The sequence below is a fragment of the Lupinus angustifolius genome, unplaced genomic scaffold (genome assembly GCF_001865875.1).
Source record: "Lupinus angustifolius cultivar Tanjil unplaced genomic scaffold, LupAngTanjil_v1.0 Scaffold_289, whole genome shotgun sequence".
Classification (NCBI taxonomy): Eukaryota; Viridiplantae; Streptophyta; class Magnoliopsida; order Fabales; family Fabaceae; genus Lupinus; species Lupinus angustifolius.
In genome coordinates, this window is record NW_017727607.1 from 550,814 (window position 1) to 574,254 (window position 23,441).

Sequence of the window (23,441 nt, forward strand, 5' to 3'; positions counted from 1 at the left end):
AATATATATATATATATATATATATATATATATATATATATATTTATTGTTAATCCATAATGTTATATTGTTAATTCGTAAATATAATTGATATAATGTTAAATAGTGATGTTACATTATTAGTAGTGATGTGATATTATGTTGTTAATTGATATGTGTAATATAATATTATGTTGATTAAAAATTCTTATTAAATTAATTTTATATCATAATGTTGAAATAGTCAACATTATTTTTTATAATTTTTTCATGTTGATTACCTAAATAATATATAAGATTGCAGTAAACAAATATATAATTACATAAATTATTGAAAATTATTTTTAATATGTTTTAATTTATGGGTACCCGTCGATCTGTTAGATACCCAAAGACTCGTGGGTAGCAGATCCAACGAGTATCAGCATGAGTTTGAAGCGGGTATGTATCCAAAAATGAAACAATGGGGCAGGTCTAAGTAATGCACTACCCGGGTCTAACCAGGCCCATTGCCATTCCTATACACATTTATATTTTTAGTATATCTTTCTTTGTTTTTATTTGTGTGGAAATTTTTTTATAATGTTAATACACTTTATGAAATTCTTAACGTTCAGATTTATATATTCACACGAATGATGCCGAACCAAAAAAACATGAATGATTCTAAACCAATACGATGTTAGTTTAGTGGTATAAGTTTGAGATAACTAAATGACTAAGGATTCAATTTTTGTAAATAATATTTATTGAGAAAGATAACTATGAATCCCGAAATGTACTTATAGAGTGAGAGAATATTACTAGTAGTACCAAAAAACATGAATGATGCCCATGCTTAAATGATACAAATCCTATTCACTTTGTTGTGCAATGACTCATATCTCTAGATAACAGCAATACAAGTTATGGGCTTGGGCTGATGTAAAGGGGTTGGGGTAGAGGGCTATATATATTGATGTTATGTAGACCTAATGTAACAAGGAGAAGAATAGTAAAACACTAATCCTTATTCTCTAATAATATATAGTGGTAGCCGCTCAACGCTCCCGGGGACGTAGGCACAATTGGCCGAACCTCGTTACCAAATCTCTTGTGTTATTCTCTTGTCTCTATACTCTTTACTATTTGATTGTTCGCTTGTTCCCAACAAGAGATAATCCTAATTTTCTGAAATTATTATATTCTTTATTAATTTCTAATCTCATACTCATGACCTTTAAAATATGTTTGGTTCTAATATGATGTATATGGTCCTTTAACAAGTAGATAACACTTTGGCTATTACAATGTAACGAATCTCCATCTCCACCTCGCTTAATTCCTAACTCATTTACCAGCCCCATAAGTAGGGATGGCAAAAAAATCCGACCCATGGGTACCCATGAAAATACCCAAAATGGGTACCCGCGATAATAGCTTATGGGCGGGAGCGGGTTTTGTGATACCCGTCCCGCGGGTACCCGTAAATTTATATATTTAGCTTTTAGCTAAATTTTTATATATATTTATTATTATTTTAAGATTATATATCATATACTTTATTATATTTCATAATAAATTACACATATTTAATTATGATCATAAATTTATCATATAAATATCATATTATTCATGTAACAATTATTTTTACATATTGATTATTACAAATTATATAAATATATAATTATAATTAAAAACTCATTGGGTACCCGCAAGTACCTGCTACCCGCACGTGTACCTGCAAATATTGCGGGTTTGGGCACGGGAAAGCATTACCCGCGCCCGCCCACACCCGTTGTCATCCCTACCCATAAGTCATAGCGTTTTTTTAGAAGATCGAAGGCTTACTTTATTGGTTATCAAACATGATACAAAGACCTATAATCCTCTTTAAATATTTAAAAATTCACTTGATTGATTTCCAATGTTACTTCTTCGATTTTAACAAGGTACTTGCACACTTAATTATATGTGTGCATGTGCCTTTAAGGAATTCATCTTCCTTTTTGGGTAGTAGGTTATTTAATATAAAAGAAAAAAAGAAGTTGTGAATCACGTTTCCTTATAGAAGTACAAAACATGATTTAAAAAATAGATTTCATTTTCTTTGACAAATACTAAAATGATAGACAAAAATTTCTTTGAAAAATGCTGTAGAAAAAATGGCCTAAGTGGACAATGCTTTGCTAAGTGACCACTATCCTATGTCAGTCATATGATATGCAATAGAAAATTGAGAATTAAGAGTTTTATATAATATTATTGTGTTATTTTTATCTTTAATGACTTTTAAAGAAAGTAATACAAAAATGAATAGTAAATAATATATGATTGTGTATAAACTTTTACAGTGATAATATATAAATATTATACTCTATTGAATGAGAAAAAATATATGCACTAATTATGTATGAGTCTTATGCATCATTACTACATTATCTACCATTTATTTTTATCGTTATTAATTCTTCAAAAAAAATAATGATGAAGGTTTATGTATAAATTTTTACTCATACATAAATATTACATTGTTATTGAATTTATGCCAAAAGTGAACATTTTAAAGTAGAGTGCTTTATTTTCTTACACTAGCTTTCTACTACAACCAAATTCACAACACTACAAAGCATTTTTATATGGCATATTTAAGAGCAATCAAATCTTGTTTTGGTGTAGTGAATATCAAGTGGTTTCCCATTTGCATGATACACCTTTCCAAATATATAATTAGATAAAGTACTGTGAAATCATTCACCTAAATCCATAACTCATGAATCAAGAGGAACGAGATCCTTTGTCCTAAAATTATTATGTCCACATGTCCTTAGTTAATTAGTATCATTTAAGTAATATGAAATATTAATTTTTGTTTTTAAATTTTTTTTATTTAATTAAATTATATTTTTTTATTAGAACTAAACAAGAATGAATAAACATATGTGTCTGAATCACTATCCAAGTTGCAAATTAATATGTATGTAACTTCCTCGGTTGATGCGTAGCATATTCATCATCATCTTCCCTCTTTTTATAATAATTTTTCTTCTTTGGAGCTCTACATTGTGTGGTAAAGTGACACCTTTTGCACAATTCAACCACTTCTTCCTATAAACTAAGGATGTTGTATAGGAAACTGTGAACTATGTAATAGGTAGGTTTCTAGAAAATAGAGGTGGGTCAAAATAGACATTCTCCTACCCAAAACTTTGCCAAACCAGTACTCTCACAATGTCACCAAGAATAATTATTTTCTAATGTAGAAGATTAGAGAATTTTGCATTCACAAAATGAGAAAATATCCCACCTAACCAACAACTCTAATACCAATTGTAAGAAACAAATGGATAAAGATAGAAGTGTGAAGATAAAAATCATCCAACATTCATGTTTTTATCATCTTTAACTTCTTAAAAAGAAAAAAATGAATAATGAATGATATGTTTATTATATATAAATATTTACACTGACAATGTATAAATATTACAGTTTAGGGTACATGCACCTTGTCCAGAACTGGAAGTAATATTATTTTTTTATTGTAAAGAATATTAAGTACGGGTGAATATATAGTTAGAGCAAAGCATACTCATGTTAGGACTAGACCATATGCGATTAGAATTAGACTACACAAAAAGATGGTTGGTCAACACATACCATATCTAAGTTGGCTAAAAAGTAGGAAACTTTAGATGGAAATTAGGAGAATAAATTTTCGATCTTTGTACTTGTGTTTTTATTTTGTTTTGGTAAGTTGTATGTGTAATTTCATTGATCTTTTGCAACGTGGATACTTTATTCAAACATGTTAAATTGCTTTTCAAGTTGAACTAGTCCTCTTTCCATTTAGTTGTATGGTTACATGGTGCTTTCCCACTCCAATTTTTGACAGATTTTCCACTAATAATTTTTGGTATGAAATATCTAGCCATGTGTGGTCCATTTACTTTTGACTTATGTGTCCTCCACAATCTCACGTTGGTATTGACAATGAAATATTTAAGAATGAACAAAGTTGTCTTTAAATGTACATATATTAATCAATTGGAATACTAGTGCAATACGTGGATAATCATTTTATAGTGCCCAAACCAAAGTGTAGTAATGCATTTTAAAGTATAAATTGTCTAGGTTTAACATCCTAAGCAAAATCTATAAAGGTGAGAAAAAGATGTATACACTATCACTGTATAAGTTGAGAATAACATATCTTCTCATAGCAATAGATGATTTATCTCTTAAATCCTCTTAGTATTTGATATGTGTCTTATTTTTTCTTTTATAATATATTTTAAATTGAAAACTTCTTGAAGGAAGAGAAATAAGACATATGTCAAAGGCTGAGTAGATTTAAGAAGATAAATTATCTCTTGTTATGAGGAGATGCTTTATTCTCGTATGAGTTTTATGCACATTCATTGTATCATCCACCATTTATATTTAATTATACTGACTGTATATAAATATTTGATGAGCAATATATTACACACTATTCATAACCTTAATCTAGCATGATTGATGATTCTTGGTGCCTAATTGACTTTGTTTCACATGGTTTAGCTTTTCAGACTTTATTGGACTAATATTCCTAAATTAAGTTAATTTGGGATTATTTGGCTTGATTAAATATATTATTATTTTCAATCATATTTGGCACCAATGACATTTTGGACATTATGGAAGTGGAGGATATATGTTGAAGTGAAAATTATATTTTTATTTTATGAGTTTTTATTTGTAAATTCAGTTTTAGTTTTGTGCCCATGTTTTAAGCCCATTTTCATTTTATGTGTTTTGAAGGGGTTAAATTCGGATTCCCCACTCCAAATACACACCTTACATTCACTCATTTTAGAATTTCGTTTTCCTCTTTGGCTCTACTAGGGTTTCCTTGTTTTTCCCTCATTTTCGGTTTTTAGACTTCTTCTTCATTTCATTTCGGTTTTGCTTCCATCTCCATGGAAGACTAAACTTGTAGACTAAATTCCTTTGGTAATGTATCACAACTCTTGAGGTTTTGTTATTAATGCATTTTCGGTTTCTTTACTATTTATTTCTCTATTCTATTTTTGAATATAGTTTGCTTAATCCCATTGTTAGAAACTGGTTTGTGAGTTTATCTTCACTTAGTTAATTTACTCTCTAGTGTATGAACTCTTAGTTTGTGTGAATTTGTTAATGTTCCATGACTTTCTGATTTCGCTTAGTTAAATGTTAGGAAGATGACTTTCTGAATTTATTAATGCAAATTAGGAAGATGACGTATAGAATCTGAAATTAATCTTTAGAAACCGAAGATTGAGTTGTGAACAAAAGAACCAAAAGGATTTAGCCATGTTATTACATTGCTTATTTTCTACTATTTCTGAAATTGATTTATGTTCATACCATCCAGCAACAAAAACTCCATTGTGTGTGTGAGTATAAGGTGTTTGAATCTTTGCTTGAAAGATATGATAATAATTGGGAATCGACCTAGGAGTCACTTCCTAGTACTACAGTTCTTAACTGTTATATTATTTGCATGGGGTATGGCCTCAATCAATCTTTATACGGACTGTGCATAAATATACACTATCTAACAATAACATATAAAAGTCTATTTTCTTAATATATAGGGCATGAACTGTGTGGAATATGAAATATAAATTAATTTCATAATTTATAGGAGATGAGATCCTCCAAAGTATTAGACCTCCTATATGGGAATTCAATTTCAATATATATAGACATAATATGAAAGCATTTCATAATAGTATGACTACATAGTTATGACATTGGTTAAACTATAAATCTTAAATGGATTTAAACTCATGCTTGCAACTAAAAAAGTTAAATGGCTTTTATACTACTCCTACAAACCGGGTGAGAGAAGTATAAAAATATTTAATTTTCAAAATATCACAGAAAATTCATATTTATATTGCATAATAATTATACTAGTCTTTAAAATTAGTTGTAAACTTTGAATATTTGTGTCCTTACATTGACATCTATATAAGCTAAATTCATAAAACAAGAAGAAGGAATTCAGACATAATGAGTGAAATACCACAAAATGAATATATAATTAACAATTCCTAATAATTTTTCCTCTGTATCAAATTAAATAGAGGTACATGCTTGATTCCCCTTAAGCAAGAACCCGGGTTCGAGTCTTATGGATGGAAAAAATGTCTGTTGGGAAAGTTAGCCTCACTTACCTGTGGATGTGCTCGTACATTAAAAGTCCTTTGATTTTTATAATGTATATTGTTAAAAATTGTTATAAAAAACATACAAAAAATGTGACCAAAATATAAAGATTACTTTATGGTTCCTTTGGTTGAAGGAAGCAAAAGATAGGACAGAAATTAATAAGATAATGTACGAGCAGAGAGAATAAAGTTAGAAAAATAATGAATTTAAAGGGTTTTTTGGTATGAGAAAAAAAGAAGGAGATAAAAGAGAAAGAGATGATTTTTTGTATGAATTGGCAATAGTACCCTTGTTGTATTAATTTTTGGAAGAGATCTTAAAGTGTAAAATTGTATTTTACAAATATAACACTCTTCCCACCACTTTCTCACCTAATGAGGAGAGAAATAAAAAGTTGTAGGACTCACTTGATTTTTCTCCCTCTTCCCATTTTCTACGAACAATGATTATCTCCATTAATGGAGAGGCAAGTGATTGTTTTTCTCATATTTTTGATGACAAAAAAGTGATTTCAGGGTAAATAAAAGGATAAAAGTGTCATTACATATTATGTTTTATGTGTTATTGTGTGGTACTTATCTCTCCATTAATGAAAATGATCATTACTCATTTTCTACACTCAACCAAACAAAAAAAAAGTAATATCTATCCCTTTTTATCTTCTTTCCTCTTAAAATTATACCAACCAAACAAAAGCTAAATGAGATTTAATCTTTAAAAATAACTAATGCGTGTGACTGTTAATGAAAGAAATAATCTTAAAATATATAGAATCATGGTCTTTAGCATGTGTCAAGTACAAGTAATTAATTGAAAGTATATTATCAATCTCTATACTATCAATACTACTTAAATAAAGCCAAAATCCAATATAAGTACCTCACTGTGATGTAACTTATGATTTTTTATTTTCCCTTATTATCTTCTAATTTATATAAAAAAAAACTATATAACCTAATAGGTATATGTAAAAATCTAAATTACAAAGACCTAAGGATGAGTAATTTTTATTTGCTTAATCTAGCATCGATCATCAAAGTAGTTTCAACTTATGTATGTAACTTCCTTATTAAAAAAAAGTTAATTAATTAATACAACTTTCATAATTAAAAATCACATGTAACCTTCCATATAAGTTTCTTATTTTCTTTCAACTATTCTTACTTTTTCTACTCACAAAAAGAAAGCAAATGTTATTTACCCTCAATGATTCTAGATTACAACCTATTTAGTGTTATGGACTCTTCCTTCCTCATTGAATCCACATTTTCCAATGTAAATCAATAACATACAACAATTTAAGATAGGAAAGGTATTTTGTTCACCATCCAACCAAAGATAAAGTGAGACACTTGAATATATTTTTGGGGTTAGTAATTTTGTATTATATTGGAATTGAGGCTTGCATGTTTTTGTTTGTAGTTTATTTTGCATTTTTGCCATGACTTTCGTGACATTGCAATAAGAGTGAAACATTGCAAGTGTGATCAATGTATTTAGTTTTGATGAAGACAAGAACTTGAAGAAGACAAAGATTATGTGAAAGCTTAAAAATGAAGTTAACAAAGCAACATGCCAAGACTAAGTTATTATAAGTTAGGATTTTTTTATGTTTTATAGAAGTCCTAAGTTGATTGCTTAAATTCAGTCTAGGTTAGATGAACCTAGGATGGAGGTCTCACAAAAACTAAAATTGACTTAATTAAAAATGAGACATTTCATTCATTCATCGATACATGATAATATAATGTTCATGCATTGCACATACATGATTTATTACATAAAATGTATATATTTTGAAATCCACATTGCATATACATTTATCATGTAGGAAGTTTATTCTTCATATCAAAGAAACTATTTTTCAATTCTCTTAATCGATTAGCTTAAGATGATAATCAATTATCTCTTTATGAAGTCTGATAATTATTCAGAGATCCAGTAGCTAAAGAATTTGGTCCTATGATATGGATAATGGATTATCCAAACTAATTTGTCTTATGAATATCTAATGGTTTTGATCTATTCAATAATTGAAATCATTGGATTTTTCTAGAATTAACGACTAAAATGAGGAGTTAGTTTAAATTACACTGACACCCCCTGAGTTTTAATGAAATTACACAAACCACCAAGACCTTTTTAAAACCTACACAAACCTCCTTATTATATATATATACATTACACTGACTACCCATGTAAGATAGATATGTGTAATTTCTTAAATAAAAAATGGTGACGAATATAATTAAGTCAAACAAAATACGATATATTGTGAAAACAAGTTCAATTAGTATAAGAGTCGATGTTTATTCTTTATATATATATATATATATGTATAAATATGGGTGGTTTGTGTTGGTTTTAAAAATGTCTGGGTGGTTTGTGTAATTTCACTAAAACTCAGGGGGTGTCAGTGTAATTCACTCTTTAAAGATAGTAAACTACCCATTGAAGTGGATGATACCTCACCTTCAACCTCCTTCGCTCTATCATCAAACCACCTTATAACTCTCATTTTATGTTGATGGTGAAACTCCAATCCATAACCTCCTACACTCCATTCCTTCCGCCCATCCTCCTCATCAAATCTAATGTAGTGTATTTTAAACATGTGTCATGTCACAATGTCTTAGTGTCAGATTAAGTGCTTGCAAATAAGCCGTGCACGTAGTCACTTACATATATCACCGATGGTACAATTATGATAGCCCTTCAAAGTTTCTTTGATGTAGAAAAATATGTATCTATTCCTAGTATAGAAGTTTTTTTATTAATTTATTTTATCATTTATTTTCATTATCTATTCCTAGTATAGAAGTTTTTTTATTTTTATTTTATCATTTATTTTTATTTTCAATTATATTTGATTCCTAAATAAAAGTAAGAGGAAAAAAATATTTATATACTGACTCATTTTTAAATAAAGGTAGTAAAATTGAATAATGGATGAAACATTGATTATGTATGAATTTTTATACTTTTAATATATATATTATAAAAAAATAATACAAATAAATGATAATTAATATATTAATTGTGTAGAAAGTTTTAAATTGAATATTTTGCTGTTGGAATATTACCTTCCCCACGTTAATTGTAAACAAATCAACAACCACATTAACGTCATTACTTACATCACTCATGTCTATCTCGGGTATCCACTTTTTTCAATAATATTATGTTAATAATCCTTTATTTTTAGATGAGTACTTTTAATATGATGTAGAAATTAAAGGTAAAAGATTTTGTTTATAAAAAATTGTTCGATATAAGTTGTTCAAATCATAATATTGTTCATAAGAGTGTAATATTTTTACTATAAAAATATATACTTAATTAATATATTATTTACCATTTATTTATATTAGCAATGATAATGTATAAAACTTATATATATATTTCTTTTCTAATTCTATTTCCAATTATTTTTTTCTTATATAATTAATCATTTATTAAGGGTAAGATGTGATGCAGTTCTCCATTTAACTGCACCAATCATATCCCATTTAGTAGTCTTTCAAGTTTGAACATTACAACAACAAAGAAAAGAGTGAGCACTACTTTTGACTCTTATACTATACTATTATATTTCGCATGTGAATGAGGATTAAATTAAATAATAACCAAACATTTCTCTATATAAATCCTTATATTCGAGCAACTAATAGTTTTTCTACATAGGTTAAGTTTCCATGGCAAAATCAACCCACATAGTTGTTATTCCAAGTCCAAGTTTCACCCACTTAGTTCCAATAGTTGAGTTCTCCAAACGATTTATTCAACTACACCCAAATTTTCATGTAACCTGCATCATTCCCTCACTTGGGTCACTTCCAAATAACTCAAAATCATACCTTGAATCTCTTCCTTCAAACATAGACTCAATTTTTCTACCTCCAATAAATAAAGAAGATTTACCCAAAGGAGTATACCCTGGAATCCTTTTGCATCGCACTATTACTCTCTCACTTCCATCAATAAAAAATGTACTAAAAAACTTGAGCTCAAATGCACCACTAGCTTCTTTGGTTGTAGATATTTTTGCATTTGAAACATTGGTTTTTGCTAAAGAGTTCAACACCTTGTCCTTTATTTACTTTCCTGGTTCAGCTTTTGCATTGTCACTTTTTCTCTACATGCCAAAATTGGATCAAGAAGTTTCAGGTGAATATAAAGAATTAAGAAACCCCATAGAGATGCCAGGTTGTGTTCCACTTCTGGGTCAAGATCTTCCTTCTGCAACTCAAAATCGATCAAGTGATGCTTACAAAAACTTTCTTGAACGTTCCAATGGAATAACTATAGCTGATGGAATCTTATTAAACAGCTTCTTGCAAATGGAACCAGGTATTGAAAATATTGATTCAACACCTAGATTATTCTTCATGCACCTATATATCAATTTGAGGTATTAAAGGAAAAAATGGATTTCTAATTTAAGGGCAATGTTTATTGTGAAATTAAGAAAAAAGTTGTTTAGGAAAATTAACTTGTATTTTTAGTTTATTCAAATAGACCATTTTTCTATATACTTTCTCTCAATTGATTTCTTAAAGATTTTTTCAAGGTTTTTTTAGTTTATGTAGAGAAGTGTATCTAGATCTAAAGCATGAAAATTGGGAACTTTTTAAAAGTATGGAATCTAGGTACTCTACGAGACCAGAGAGTGGCATATTAGATGAAGATACTGCCACAGGCCATATATGAATATTTGACGGTCCAGATTTTAAACTATTCTGGTAGTTTATGAAAAAGTATGTAGGTAATATATGAAAAATCTACAAAAGTTGATGAGGTGAAATTTTTATTCTTGGTAGTAGGTAATACTATATCACTCTAAATTTATGTGGTAGAGTATATTTATAACCACTACCAAATTTATGTTGAATAATAATAAAATCATTGTAAAAAAAAATTCATCCTATTATTCTCATTTCTCTACTATTATGTCATTCTCTTAAAATGTGATTCCTCTTATTATCTCATCTTCTACAAAAAAAATACTACAGATACTATAAGAGCATTGGAAGAGAATTTAAATGGCAAGATGAGCCTTCACCCATTGGGACCCATTACACAAAAAGGTTCAACCATTGAAGAGAACGGGTCAGAATGTTTAAGATGGTTGGACAACCAACCACCTAGTTCTGTGTTATATGTTTCATTTGGAAGTGGTGGAACACTCACTCAAGACCAAGTCAATGAGCTAGCTTTAGGTTTAGAATTGAGTGATAAAAAATTCTTATGGGTTTTGAGAGCTCCAAGTAATTCAAGTAGTGCTGCATACCTAGGTGCTCAAAATGATGACCCTTTAAAATATTTACCAAATGGGTTTTTGGAAAGGACAAAAGATAAAGGTTTAGTTGTGCCATCATGGGCCCCACAAATACAAGTACTTGGTCATAATTCTGTTGGTGGATTCTTAAGTCATTGTGGTTGGAATTCAATATTGGAAAGCATGCAAGAAGGAGTTCCACTTATAACATGGCCACTCTTTGCAGAGCAAAGAATGAATGCAGTGATGTTAACTAATGGTCTTAAAGTGGCATTGAGGCCTAAAGTTAATGAGGATGGTATAGTAGAAAAGGAGGAAATTGCAAAGGTGATAAAGTGTTTGATTGAAGGGGTTGAAGGTAAAGAAATTAGGAAAAGAATGAATGGTTTAAAAGATGCTGCTGCTAATGCAATCAAAGAAGATGGTTCATCAACACATACTATGTCTGAATTGGCTACCAAATGGGAAAATTTTGGTGGAATTTAGGAAAATAAATGTTATGAAATTGTTTGTGTTTGGATCTTTCTACTTGTGCTTTTATTTTGTTTTTAAAGTGATGTTTGTGTAATTTCTTAGAGGTTTTTCTACATGGACCTGCATGGTAAATTTAAATACAATGTTTTAAATTATAATTATAATTGTGATTAAATTATATTTTTCATAATTACAGGAAATACTATTGAGGTAAGTACAATTCACGACATAATATTACAATCACAATTTTGATTGATATATAATCTAAAACAGTAATATGTATTAGATATAATAGTGTATGTGTCTGCACTATTTCATCATACCCAACATTCTATTGTGCTTATATAGATAATGTTCGAAAGTGCTATCAAATACAAAAAATTAGTGCTGTTGAATGATAATTCTGACATAGTGTGGTGTAATTCTGACATAATTTTGATAATTCTGACATAACTAGGTCATCCGAAAAACAAATGGTGAAATGTTTAATTTTTAGGAATAATATTTGTTAAAAATGGTAATTATATATTTCAAAATGAATTAACTATTTACGATTAAAGTGGTTCAAAATTTAAAATTATAGAAAAAACTGCTTAATAATCCCTTGTGGTATAAAATTCACATCGAAAAATAAAATAGTCCCTCCCATACCAAAAAAGATTTATGGTTACATGTTGCTTTCCCAATTCAACTTTTTGACATATTTTACGATAATTCTTGGGACACTAGAAGAGAAACTTTGGTATCAGCATTCAATCAACCACGTGTGGTCCATTGACTTTTTCATGCGTATGTCCCCCGGCAGGCTAACTTTGGTATTGACAATGAGATATTTTAGAATGAATTAAATTGTATTTAAATGTACATGTATCAATCAATTGGAGTGCTAGTGCAATACGGGAATAATCGTTTTACAGTGTAGAAACCAAGGTGAGTAATGTAGTACTTGTTTCAATCACACAGTTTAAGAATTTAAAAGATAACAAATAATATAACAATTGAATTAAATATCCCTATTAAATTTTAATATACTTCTCATAGTTAAATCCCCACATAAAAATGGCTTGGGCAAAGAAGAAGAATGACGAGCTTTACAATGTCAAGGTTGAAAGATAGGAGATTGAGAGAAAGTTATGTGAATTGGAATTGAAAAGATGATTATTGAAGAATGAAATCAATAGATTATACAATATACCAAAAGTTTCTCTTCTTGTACAAGTAACTAACAACCTACCGAACTAAATATTTAACTCTTATCATCCATGGGCAAATAATCAGACATACATCAACCTCTATCAAAGGCTAATAATCACTCGGTGTAGTTATTTGTGGTACAAGTCAACCAATGACTTCTTTCCTTTGTCTTTACTACTCATTTATGTAAGCACCATTGGCCTTGCTTTGGCTGCTCTTCTAATGATGAATATAGAAGCAAATTGCTTAGCACTGATTGACTTTGTTAAGGCATCAACAAGTTGAACTTGAGATAAGACAGGAAGAAGTTTAATCAATCCATGAGAGCATTCTTCCTTTATAGTGTGACAATGAAACTCAATATGTTTTGATCTTTAATGAAATAATGTTTTCGAATTAATCTGCATTGCAAATTCATTATCACAATACAATAAAGTTGGTGACATACAAGGAACATCTAAATCCTTCAGCAAATATGTTAGTTATTTGATTTCACAAGTACCAATTGTCAAAACTCCATAATCAGCCTCGGAAGAAATTCTTCAAACAATCACATACTTATTTGATTTCCAGAGATCAGAGAAATTCCAAGATAAATACGATATCTTGTTATAGACTTTATTGTATATGCACAATTGTCTAATCACTATCACTATAAGCTTTAACTTGTTGAGGAACTTGAGGAGAAGAAATACCCATAGCATAGGATCCCTTTATTATATTATTACTCTTAAGGCATCATCATTATGAACACATGTTGGCATAGCCATGAATTGAACTAATTGATGAAAAAGAAATCAAGACTAGACATTGAGTTTGTAAGATAATTAAATCAATCTTTCAATTAACCTTCTATAAGCAGCAGGATCTAGATAATATTTACTAGAATCTTGATGTAAGAATATTCTAACCAGCATAGGAGTGAAAGCTGGTTTAAAATCTAGCAAACCAACATATGAAGCTATTTCTATATTTTATTAAGTCTTCACATAAGTACTCATGAGGAGTTATAGTTTTATAGGTTGATTCTCTATGAAAACATTTTATGAATAGTTAAATGAGTGTCATTTGAATAGTTAAATGAAAGGTGATCCCTTTATGTATCTTACTACTCAAAAGACAACATCATGATGAACACATATTGGCATAGCCATGAATTGAGCTAATTGATTAAAAGAGAGATTAAAATCAAACCTTGAGTTTGTAAGATAAATGAATCTTCCAATTAACCTTCTATAAGAACCAAGATCTAGATATTGTTTACTAGGATCTTGATATAAGTGAGTTCCAACAAGCATAGGAGTGAGAGATGGTTTATAAGGTAGCAAACCAACATATGAAACTATCTTTACTAAATACTTCAATGATTTATTAAAATCCTTGCCATACTCATAGTTATGTCCAACCCAAGGAAGAACTTAAGGTCCCTAATAAGTGCCAATATTTCACACTTTAACATCATCTGTCATGCACTTTTAGCTCAAGAATTATTCAAAACATCACAAGTATGCTATCTAACTTGATACATTATGTAATCTTTCTAAATTTATAGTTTAGAGTGTTTATGCAGGCTAAAATTGGGGAAAACAATGCAAAAGTCAAGTTTCCAAACAAAAGAGGTATGAGCTCAATGCAGAAGTCATGCCCAACAAAATTAACAACACACAAAGGCCACACTAAGTGCAATGACAAACATAAGAATATACGCTCAATGCATCCATTGCGTTGAGCAAAAATTAGTTGCACTTCGTGGAATAAACTCACCCAACGAATCAAGCCAATCTTGTCTAGTGCATGTGTTGTGTTTGGCGCAACTTGTGTAAGTGAAATGACAACCAAGGCTAGGCGAAGCGCCATGCTCAACGCCACTGCTGCACTAAGCGAAATTTGTAGATTTTAGACTCTCTAAATAAGGATTAGATTTGTGGTTTTAGACACACATTCGAGGGGAAACACTTTGTACTCATAATTCTTAGTTTTATTAGGCCATTTAGATTGAGTTAAGGTGTAGAAGCAAGGGGAAAATGTCAGAGGGGTTGATTTATACTGTTTGATGAGGTAATTTCTTCTCCTATAAGTTTTTATCTCTTTTTCAATCTTTGTGTTTAGGAACCATGATAATGGGTAACTAAACCTCTTCCTTGTTAGGATTAGATGTAATATTAACTTGATGTATATACATTTTGGTTCTAATGACCATTAAGAGCTATTTTATGCCTTATGCTTACTTGAGGTTAACACCCTTTTAGTATGTTATTTACATTGTGAATGCATGACCAAGTTCTTTTCTATATCTGGTTTGTAATAGCTCATCCTAATGGTATAATTACTAAAAATAGATTTATATCAATATGTCACATTTTTCATGTTATTTGTATTGTTACTAGGAATAGATCTATATTGATAATTGTAAACATCCAATTTTGTCAAGGATTAAAACTATTTTAAAAAAAAAAAATAAAAAAATAAAGGATGAGTAAAAATTAAAAGAAAGAGACAATTGAGCTTGTTTGTGGCTTATTCAACAATCCTAATTAACCTCCCTTTATTATCCTAATTTTAACATCCATGTGTCACTTAGAATTTAAAAAAAAAAAGCAATCCTAAATCTAAGAAGAGAAAAGGAATAGAGTGGATGCATTCATCATCCCGAAAAGAAAAAAGAGAGTGTGACAATATAATATTGGTCTTCTCATCCTCTCAAACAATAAAGTAACAATAAGAGGTTCTTCTTCTATTATTTCTTTGTTTGCTCAAGTTGCCATTGTGGTATTTCTACTTAAGTTCATTTGTATTAATTACATTGAGCAACCAAGTATTTGGCTTCTTACTTTGAGCAACCAATTTTAAACCCCAAACCTAAATCATATTTTCTATTATTTATTTTTGTTTTTTGTTTTTGTAATATTATATTATATTCTTTTTTCTTATATTTATTTTTCTGTTTTTTTGTTTGTATGTTTTGCTGTTTTCGTTTACCTTTTCTTTATATTTGTTTTTTTCTATATTTGTTTTATTTCTTATATAAAAGTGTATAAAAAATGGTGTATATGGTGAAAGAATATGATCTAAAAAAATGCAATGTAAAGTACACTATAGACTAAATAATTTGACGCGTTACTTTATGTTGTCTAAAAAAAGGTGATCTAACCCCACTATAGGTCTTGTGCCTTGTTGTGTCACTTTATCTTATTAAAATATTTTAGAAATAATTTCTAATAATTTCTAAAAACAATATAAAGTACGCTATTGGCTGAGTGTTTTGACGCGTTAATTTATATTGTCTCAAATGAGATGAGGTAACCTCACAATGGGCCTTGTGCCTTGTCGTGTTACTTTATCTTGCTAAGCATTTCAAAAATAATTTCTAATATTTTTTAAAAGCAATGTTAAGTACACTATTGGCTAAGTGCTTTGACGCGTTATTTTATGTTGTCTAAAATGAGATGAAGTAACTCCCCTATAAGCTTTGTGCCTTGTCATGTTACCTTATCTTGTTAAGTATTTTTAAATAATTTGTAATAATTTTTAAAGCAATATAAGATACGCTTTTGGGTGAGTACTTTGATGCATTATCTTATGTTGTCTAAAATGAGGTGAGGTAACCTCACTATAGGTCTTATGCCTTGTTGTGTTACCTTATCTTATTAAATAAATTTTCAAATAATTTTAAAAGTGACATAAAGTAGTTCCACTATAGGCTGAGTGCCTTGTCGCGCTACTTTATGTTGTCAAAGGCAAGGTGAGGTAGTTCCACTATATGACTAGTACTTTGTCGCGCCATCTTATCTTGTTAGTTTTATATGAATAAAAAATGAAATGAAATAAAAGTATATCGATTAATCAACTATTTTCATGAAGAACTATGTAGCATTGATTTCTCTATTGTAGCTAGAGATACGTATGAGCATGTATTTCCCTATCAGACACAAAAAAATGAAAATCTTTTTTGTCATTCTTTTTGTGCAATAATATGAGGGTAAAATTAATGTTTTGAAATAATATCCATGTGATTGATCTTGTTACCGTTTTTATAACATGCGGTGTGAGGTGTTTAACACCTCATCTGTAATCGTCTCTCTAACTTAATTTCTCTCTACGAGCATATTCATCCTTATTTTTAAATTGGTTTTTCATGTTTTCCTTCTAAAAAATATCGATGGTGACCCTATTGCATTTATTCCTATTGTGCCTATGAAAGTGAGGTGGCGATAGCATGACGACTCCACTAGGGATAATTGAGAGTCAAGTCGTTTATGATTAATTATGTGAATATGTTGTTCATAATTTTAATTTTATCCTTTTTATTTTTGTTGTTGTTACTTGTTTTTCTTTTAATTACTCTTATGTGTATATATCTAATCGTTGTATATAGAATCTGCATGTTTGTGACATGTGGAGGTTTTGGGATGATTTATTGGGTTTTGTGCATTGTTGGTTGTTGAGGTTTGTAAAATCCTAGACACACACTTCACACATCATGTATTGTTCCTTCGGACGTCTATTAGACCTATTTACCTATTCTTAGGGATACATTGACTTATCATTGTTGGGCATCCATGCATACCTCGATATTTCACTGATGTATCACTCAGATTGTTACTGACTATTATCAATATGACTTCCATGGTGTCTCGTACATCTTCGTGTCATATTTATGATATTCAAGTCGTCACCTTCCATTAGTGACAGCAGTCCGGGGACCTAGGGGAAGTCCAGTACCATCAAATTCAGCATATATGGACCTTGAAACTTCCCCTTAGGGTGTGTCCCTTTAGACGTGAACAAAACTTGTAGGATCAAATACCCTTGTATAGAACACGATAGAATACATTATTTTACTATTTATTTCATATTTGTCATGAAGTAGGGAAAATTTATATCGCGTGATCATAGTGACTCACCATTTCACGAGCTTGAGTAGTGTAAGGGTGTCACTGCACTTGTGTATCTTTATGCCATGACGGAAAGCTCACAAAAAAACATTTCATAATTCCATCCACATGCATATCATGCACTCATGAAGAAAAAAAATCATATCATAGTAGCATCTATAGGCATGTCGTGTATAAAAAATGCATTAATATTGGCGTTCATGCATGTAAAACAAAGTTAATGTCATACTAACATCTATATTCATGTCATGCTAAAAAAAAAGGAAAACAATCATTCCATAAACTAAAATAAATCATTTCATAGTAGCATCTATATGCATTTCATGTATAAAACAAAAGAATAAAAGTTGCATTACATATGTGCACTCATGCATGTCATGCACCAATGTAAATTTTTTTCATACAATTAATCATTCAATTTCATGCATATCGTGTTCCAAAAAAAAAACATGAAAAGAATATGAGGGAATTCACACGACATTCATGTTAGTGAAACATTCATTACATCACTTATGTGAAGTGCATTCATCAAATGATACATTTATTGCCTACACATGTGCGAAAATAACTAACATTATTATTTTTTAGATCCTTTATTGAATTAATGATGTCTAATCTATATATCATAAGACCATGAATACTCAACAGAACAGATGCAACCATATTATGGAGTCTGCATGCTCTCTTTATGATTGTCGTCAACCATTATACGATATAGAGAGGTTATAACCCTAGAAAATGATTGTGGGGGTAGACAACGTGTTATGTAAAAGTTTTTCGTCTGATAATGGAAATAGTTCAATAATTCAAAAATAAATTTTTTTAAACGAAACTCCTTGGGAGTTAAAAATTTGAAATTGAAATCATTGTACAACCTAGGAAAAATAACGCTAATCAAATTCAAATTTTCGACACCAGAGCCCAAACAAAAATGAAGGGTAACAATTCATAGAATGATGGAAGTTAGGTGTCAACATAGATGAGTGGGAAGAAGAAAAGTCATGTCAAATGACTTAATTGATCATTATCTCCACCTTACTATCAATACCATGGAGGAATGCAACATATTCATGAACAACGATATACATCCTTTTGAAGATAATGAACTTTTAAAGAATTGGCAGTCTGAGCCGATGATTGATGTAGTTGCATTAAATTAATTATTTGATTATGTTGTAATTCATGTGCTTTGAATTTTATTTGGACTTATATTTATGTTACTTGAGATAATATCTTAGTGAATTTGAATGACTATCCAATGTTCCACATATCACTCCACTTTTTATCATGTCCATTCCCATATATTTACATTTCTTCCATATCATTACGAACATCCATATTTCGTGTCCCTTTTCTTTCCTTGAAGTTTCACATATTAATACACATATCGCAATTTTGTAGAGACTTTGTCTAGTTGTAGGGTACTTGAATATTTATCAATTGATTATTTTGTGATACCTGATAATGATCTAATTGAGTTTGGTGATGGAGAAGAGGGTCGAGAAATAATAGAAAACGTAACGAAACAATAGGAGGAAAACTAAGAATGAGTGGCTAATATGGTATTAGTACCTAAGAAAGGAGGGAAGCTGAGAATGTGTGTGGACTACAGAAATTTGAACAAAGCAAGCTTGAAAGATGATTTCTTCATCCCTCACATTGATGTTTTAGTCGATGGTGCAGCCATAAGTTATAAGTTATCCCTAAAGGATGAATATGTTGGACACCATGAAATTATGATAGACAACAATGGTGTACGCAATGAAAGTTGTTTCACCCATAGAAGTAGAGATTCCCTTGTTAAGAGTGTTGATGGACGCAAAACAAAAAGAGTCGGTATGAGTTAAACTCAAGTATAAGCAATTGCACATGATTGAAGAGAAAAGGTTGATAGCCACTTGCCATGGTCAATCATACCAAGGTAGAGTGACGAAAGCTTTTGACAAGGAGGTTCATCATAGAGAATTGGAAGTTGAGGAGTTAATGCTTAAAAATATTATCCTAAATCAGGAAGATGCGAGTGAAAAATATGCATCAAACTATGTAGGTCCCTACATTGTCAAGAATGTTTTCTCAAAGGGGTTGTGATCCTGCAAGATATGGATGAGAACGTTTTACCCAGACATGTGAAAACATATGCGGTTAAGAGATTTCATGCCTAAAAAAGGAAAATAAAAATGAAAAATGAGAAAGCACATTAGGTTAGATACCTGAAAGAGCGTCCAAAGCAAAAATTAGGGTATCAATAAAAGCTTGGTAGGTTGAAAACCTGAAAAGGCGACCTAGGCAAAAGTTAAGGCAATAAAAATGCATTTTTTCTTATGAGTCAGTCACACTATGGGCGAACCAAGATCCTTCACATGTTTGTGTATCAAGTGGAATTGTAGAAGTTTCGAGCATTGTGAGATGGAATAGGAAGTTCTTGGGAGAATCGAACAAGGCTAACACGATGGTCCAATTATCCGACCAACTCGGAAGATCAATTCATGAATGGACAATTACCTTATACTAGGGCAAAATTTTTGCAAAATTTTGTAACTTGTTCTAGTCTTACAAGACATGGATGAAAATGTTTTACCCAAACCTATGAACACAGACGCATTCAAGAGTGTCTATGCCTAAAAATAGAAACTTGAAATAAAATAAAAGTCCGTTAAGTTGAAAACTAAAATGGCAAGCCTAAGCAAAAAATAGGGTATGAATGAGAAACACGTTAGGTTGAAAACCCGAAAGGGCGACCTAAGCAAAAATTATGCTATAAATGAGAAACTTGGTAGGTTAAAAACCCAAAAGAGCAACCTGAACAAAAATTAGGGTATGAATCAAAGCCCGTTAGCTTGAAAACCCGGAAGGGAAACCTAAGTAAAAGTTAGGACAATCAAAAGGCAATTAGTCATGTCTCGATTTTCGGCTACACAACCTCTTTCGAAGTTGGGACCACATTTTTTGCGGTTAAAACGTAGAATACTTAAATAAGGCCCAATTTAGGATAAAATGGTCTTTTGAATCAGAGTTTTGAGTTTGGGAGTCGATTACAGATTGGGGAAGATATTAGGATCATGTCCGCCGTAATAAAATGATACCCTAGCAATAGGAAATCAAGATTACATAGTTATTTGTAGAAAATTGTTTGCTGGATGGTTTTAGATGAAATTTAGAAACTATTTAAAGTTGATTGAATGAGAATTAATAGACAAAGTGTTGACATTGGTCACTTACCCCTTTCCACTTTGATAAATAATAGATACAATACTAATGACCACAACCACTTCTCGACTTGAAGGGAAATAATGATACGATACGAGACATAACATTCTTATTAAATTCCAAATAAAAATATTTTTGTATTACCAATGTCACTACCTTTTTTTATTAATTGAAAAGTATAACGCTTAATTACATTATTATATAAAAAAAACCATTTTTTATTGATCTACTAGAAAAGTGAGACTAATGTATCACTTAGTAAGAAGACAAATCCGAATCACTAAGGAATGAAAGGGTTTGTTTGGGAGTTAGGAGGAAAAGGGAATGAGATGGATTAAAAGATTAGGAATGGGGTGAAATAGAAGAGAAAATATAGGAAATTCTCTCCATTGTTTAGGGGGAGTATGAAGTTTAGATGAAGGAAAGTAAACTAATGATAATACAAGATTTTTTCATTTTCCCCTAAAAGTTTAATTAATAAGGAGAAATGAACAATAATATATAATTATATATTATTACTAAACATATTTAACTATATTGACATTTTATCTCCAAAATACCTCAAACTGTGAGAACTTTAAAAATAGACAAAGGGAAAGACTTTCCAAAACGATCTCTTCCCTTCCCTTCCATTCCTCCCTAAAACACCATTCCCAAACAAGGCTTAATGGACAATCATTAGTCTTAAATAAAAAACAAAGTAAAAAGTAATGTAATGGATTAAAAGGAAAACAAAATAGGGTAACCTGATGTTATCCCCCTCCAGCGTGTTGGTGCATCAATGTATAGAATAAGAAAGAAAAAGAAAGTGCAGAGAGTATTGAGAGAGAATTGAATTAGAAACAGTGAGTGAATTATGATGATGAAAATGGATGATGAATGAATTGAGATTTTGCAGAGAAGAATTTGGAAAGAATGAAGAAGTTTCTATTATTGGAAAGTTGTATTTGAATGTTAGTTAGGGAAGGCTATTTATAGAAAATCCCCAAACTAACTTAACTAATTTTGAATCACATTTTCTTAACATTCCCCCATGATTCAAAAATTCTACAACTACATCTCAAAATACATTCAATGTAAACCCTTCTAACATCAATCCAAATCTATCATTGCAACAAATCATGGATTCCTATCTTCTTCCTCAAATCTTTGAACCTTTCTATCTTCAATGGCTTAGTCATTAAATCTGCCAATTGAAGATCACTGCTGCAATGAGTGAGCTTGATTCTGCCCTCTGCAACTTGTTGCCTTAAGTAGTGATATCTTGTCTCAATGTGCTTGCTTCTACCATGTGAAACTGGATTTTTAGCTAGATCAATGGCAGACTTGTTGTCTATGAACAACTCAGTAACTTCTTCTTCTTTAATGCCAAGTTCCAGCAATAATGAGGACAACCGAATAGCTTGGCAAGCAACTGCACATGCTGATATATATTCAGCTTCACAAGTTGATAGAGCAACTACCCTCTACTTCTGAGAACACCAAGAAATAGGAGCCCCTGTGATCATGAAAACATACCCCATTGTGCTCTTTCTATCCATAATGTTTCCACACCAATCAGAATCAGAATAGGCCATGAGATGTGAGCTAAACCTTTCGTTTTGATGGGGAAATATGATGCCAAAATCCAGTGTTCCCTTTAAGTACTTGAGGATCTTCTTGGCTGCAACCATGTGTGAATGCCTTGGATCACCCATGAACCTACTAATCACTCCTACACTGAAATATATCTCTGGTCTAGAGTGACAAATGTACCTTAGGCTTCCCACAATCTGTCTAAAATTGGTTGCATCAACTTGTGCCTCTACTTCACAACCATCCAGCTTCAAGTTTACTTCTGCTGGAATTTTTGAGGCATTGCAATTCATCATGTTAAACTTGTTCAAGGCTTCCAGCAAGTACTTCTTTTGATGCATAAATAGACTATCTTTCATATGTTGAAATTCCAGACCAAGGAAGTATGACAATCTTCCCAAGTCTGTCATTTCAAACTCAGCTTTCAAGCTCTTCTTCAATTCCTCAATTCCACTTGGGCTGCTTCCTGTAATTAGGAGATCATCTACATATAAACAGATGAATAGAGCACCTTGATCTTGATCTATAGGCTTGATGTATACACCATACTCAACTGTGCACTTCTGAAAACCAGATTCATGTAAAAACTTGTCAATCCTCTTGTTCCATGCTCTAGGAGCTTGTTTCAACCCATAGAGTGCCTTCTTGAGTCTTAGAACTTT

General features: G+C 30.7%; 1 protein-coding gene across 1 annotated transcript; it reads left to right on the plus strand.

Annotated features, from left to right (window-relative positions):
• The first annotated feature begins 9,774 nt into the window (after positions 1–9,774).
• LOC109340947 (hydroquinone glucosyltransferase-like) lies at positions 9,775–12,099 on the plus strand. The gene is made up of 2 exons (XM_019578717.1): positions 9,775–10,506; positions 11,169–12,099. The coding sequence occupies exons 1-2, from the start codon at positions 9,852–9,854 to the stop codon at positions 11,918–11,920; spliced, it is 1,407 nt and encodes a 468-aa protein (XP_019434262.1). The 5' UTR covers positions 9,775–9,851; the 3' UTR covers positions 11,921–12,099.
• The last annotated feature ends 11,342 nt before the right edge of the window (positions 12,100–23,441 follow it).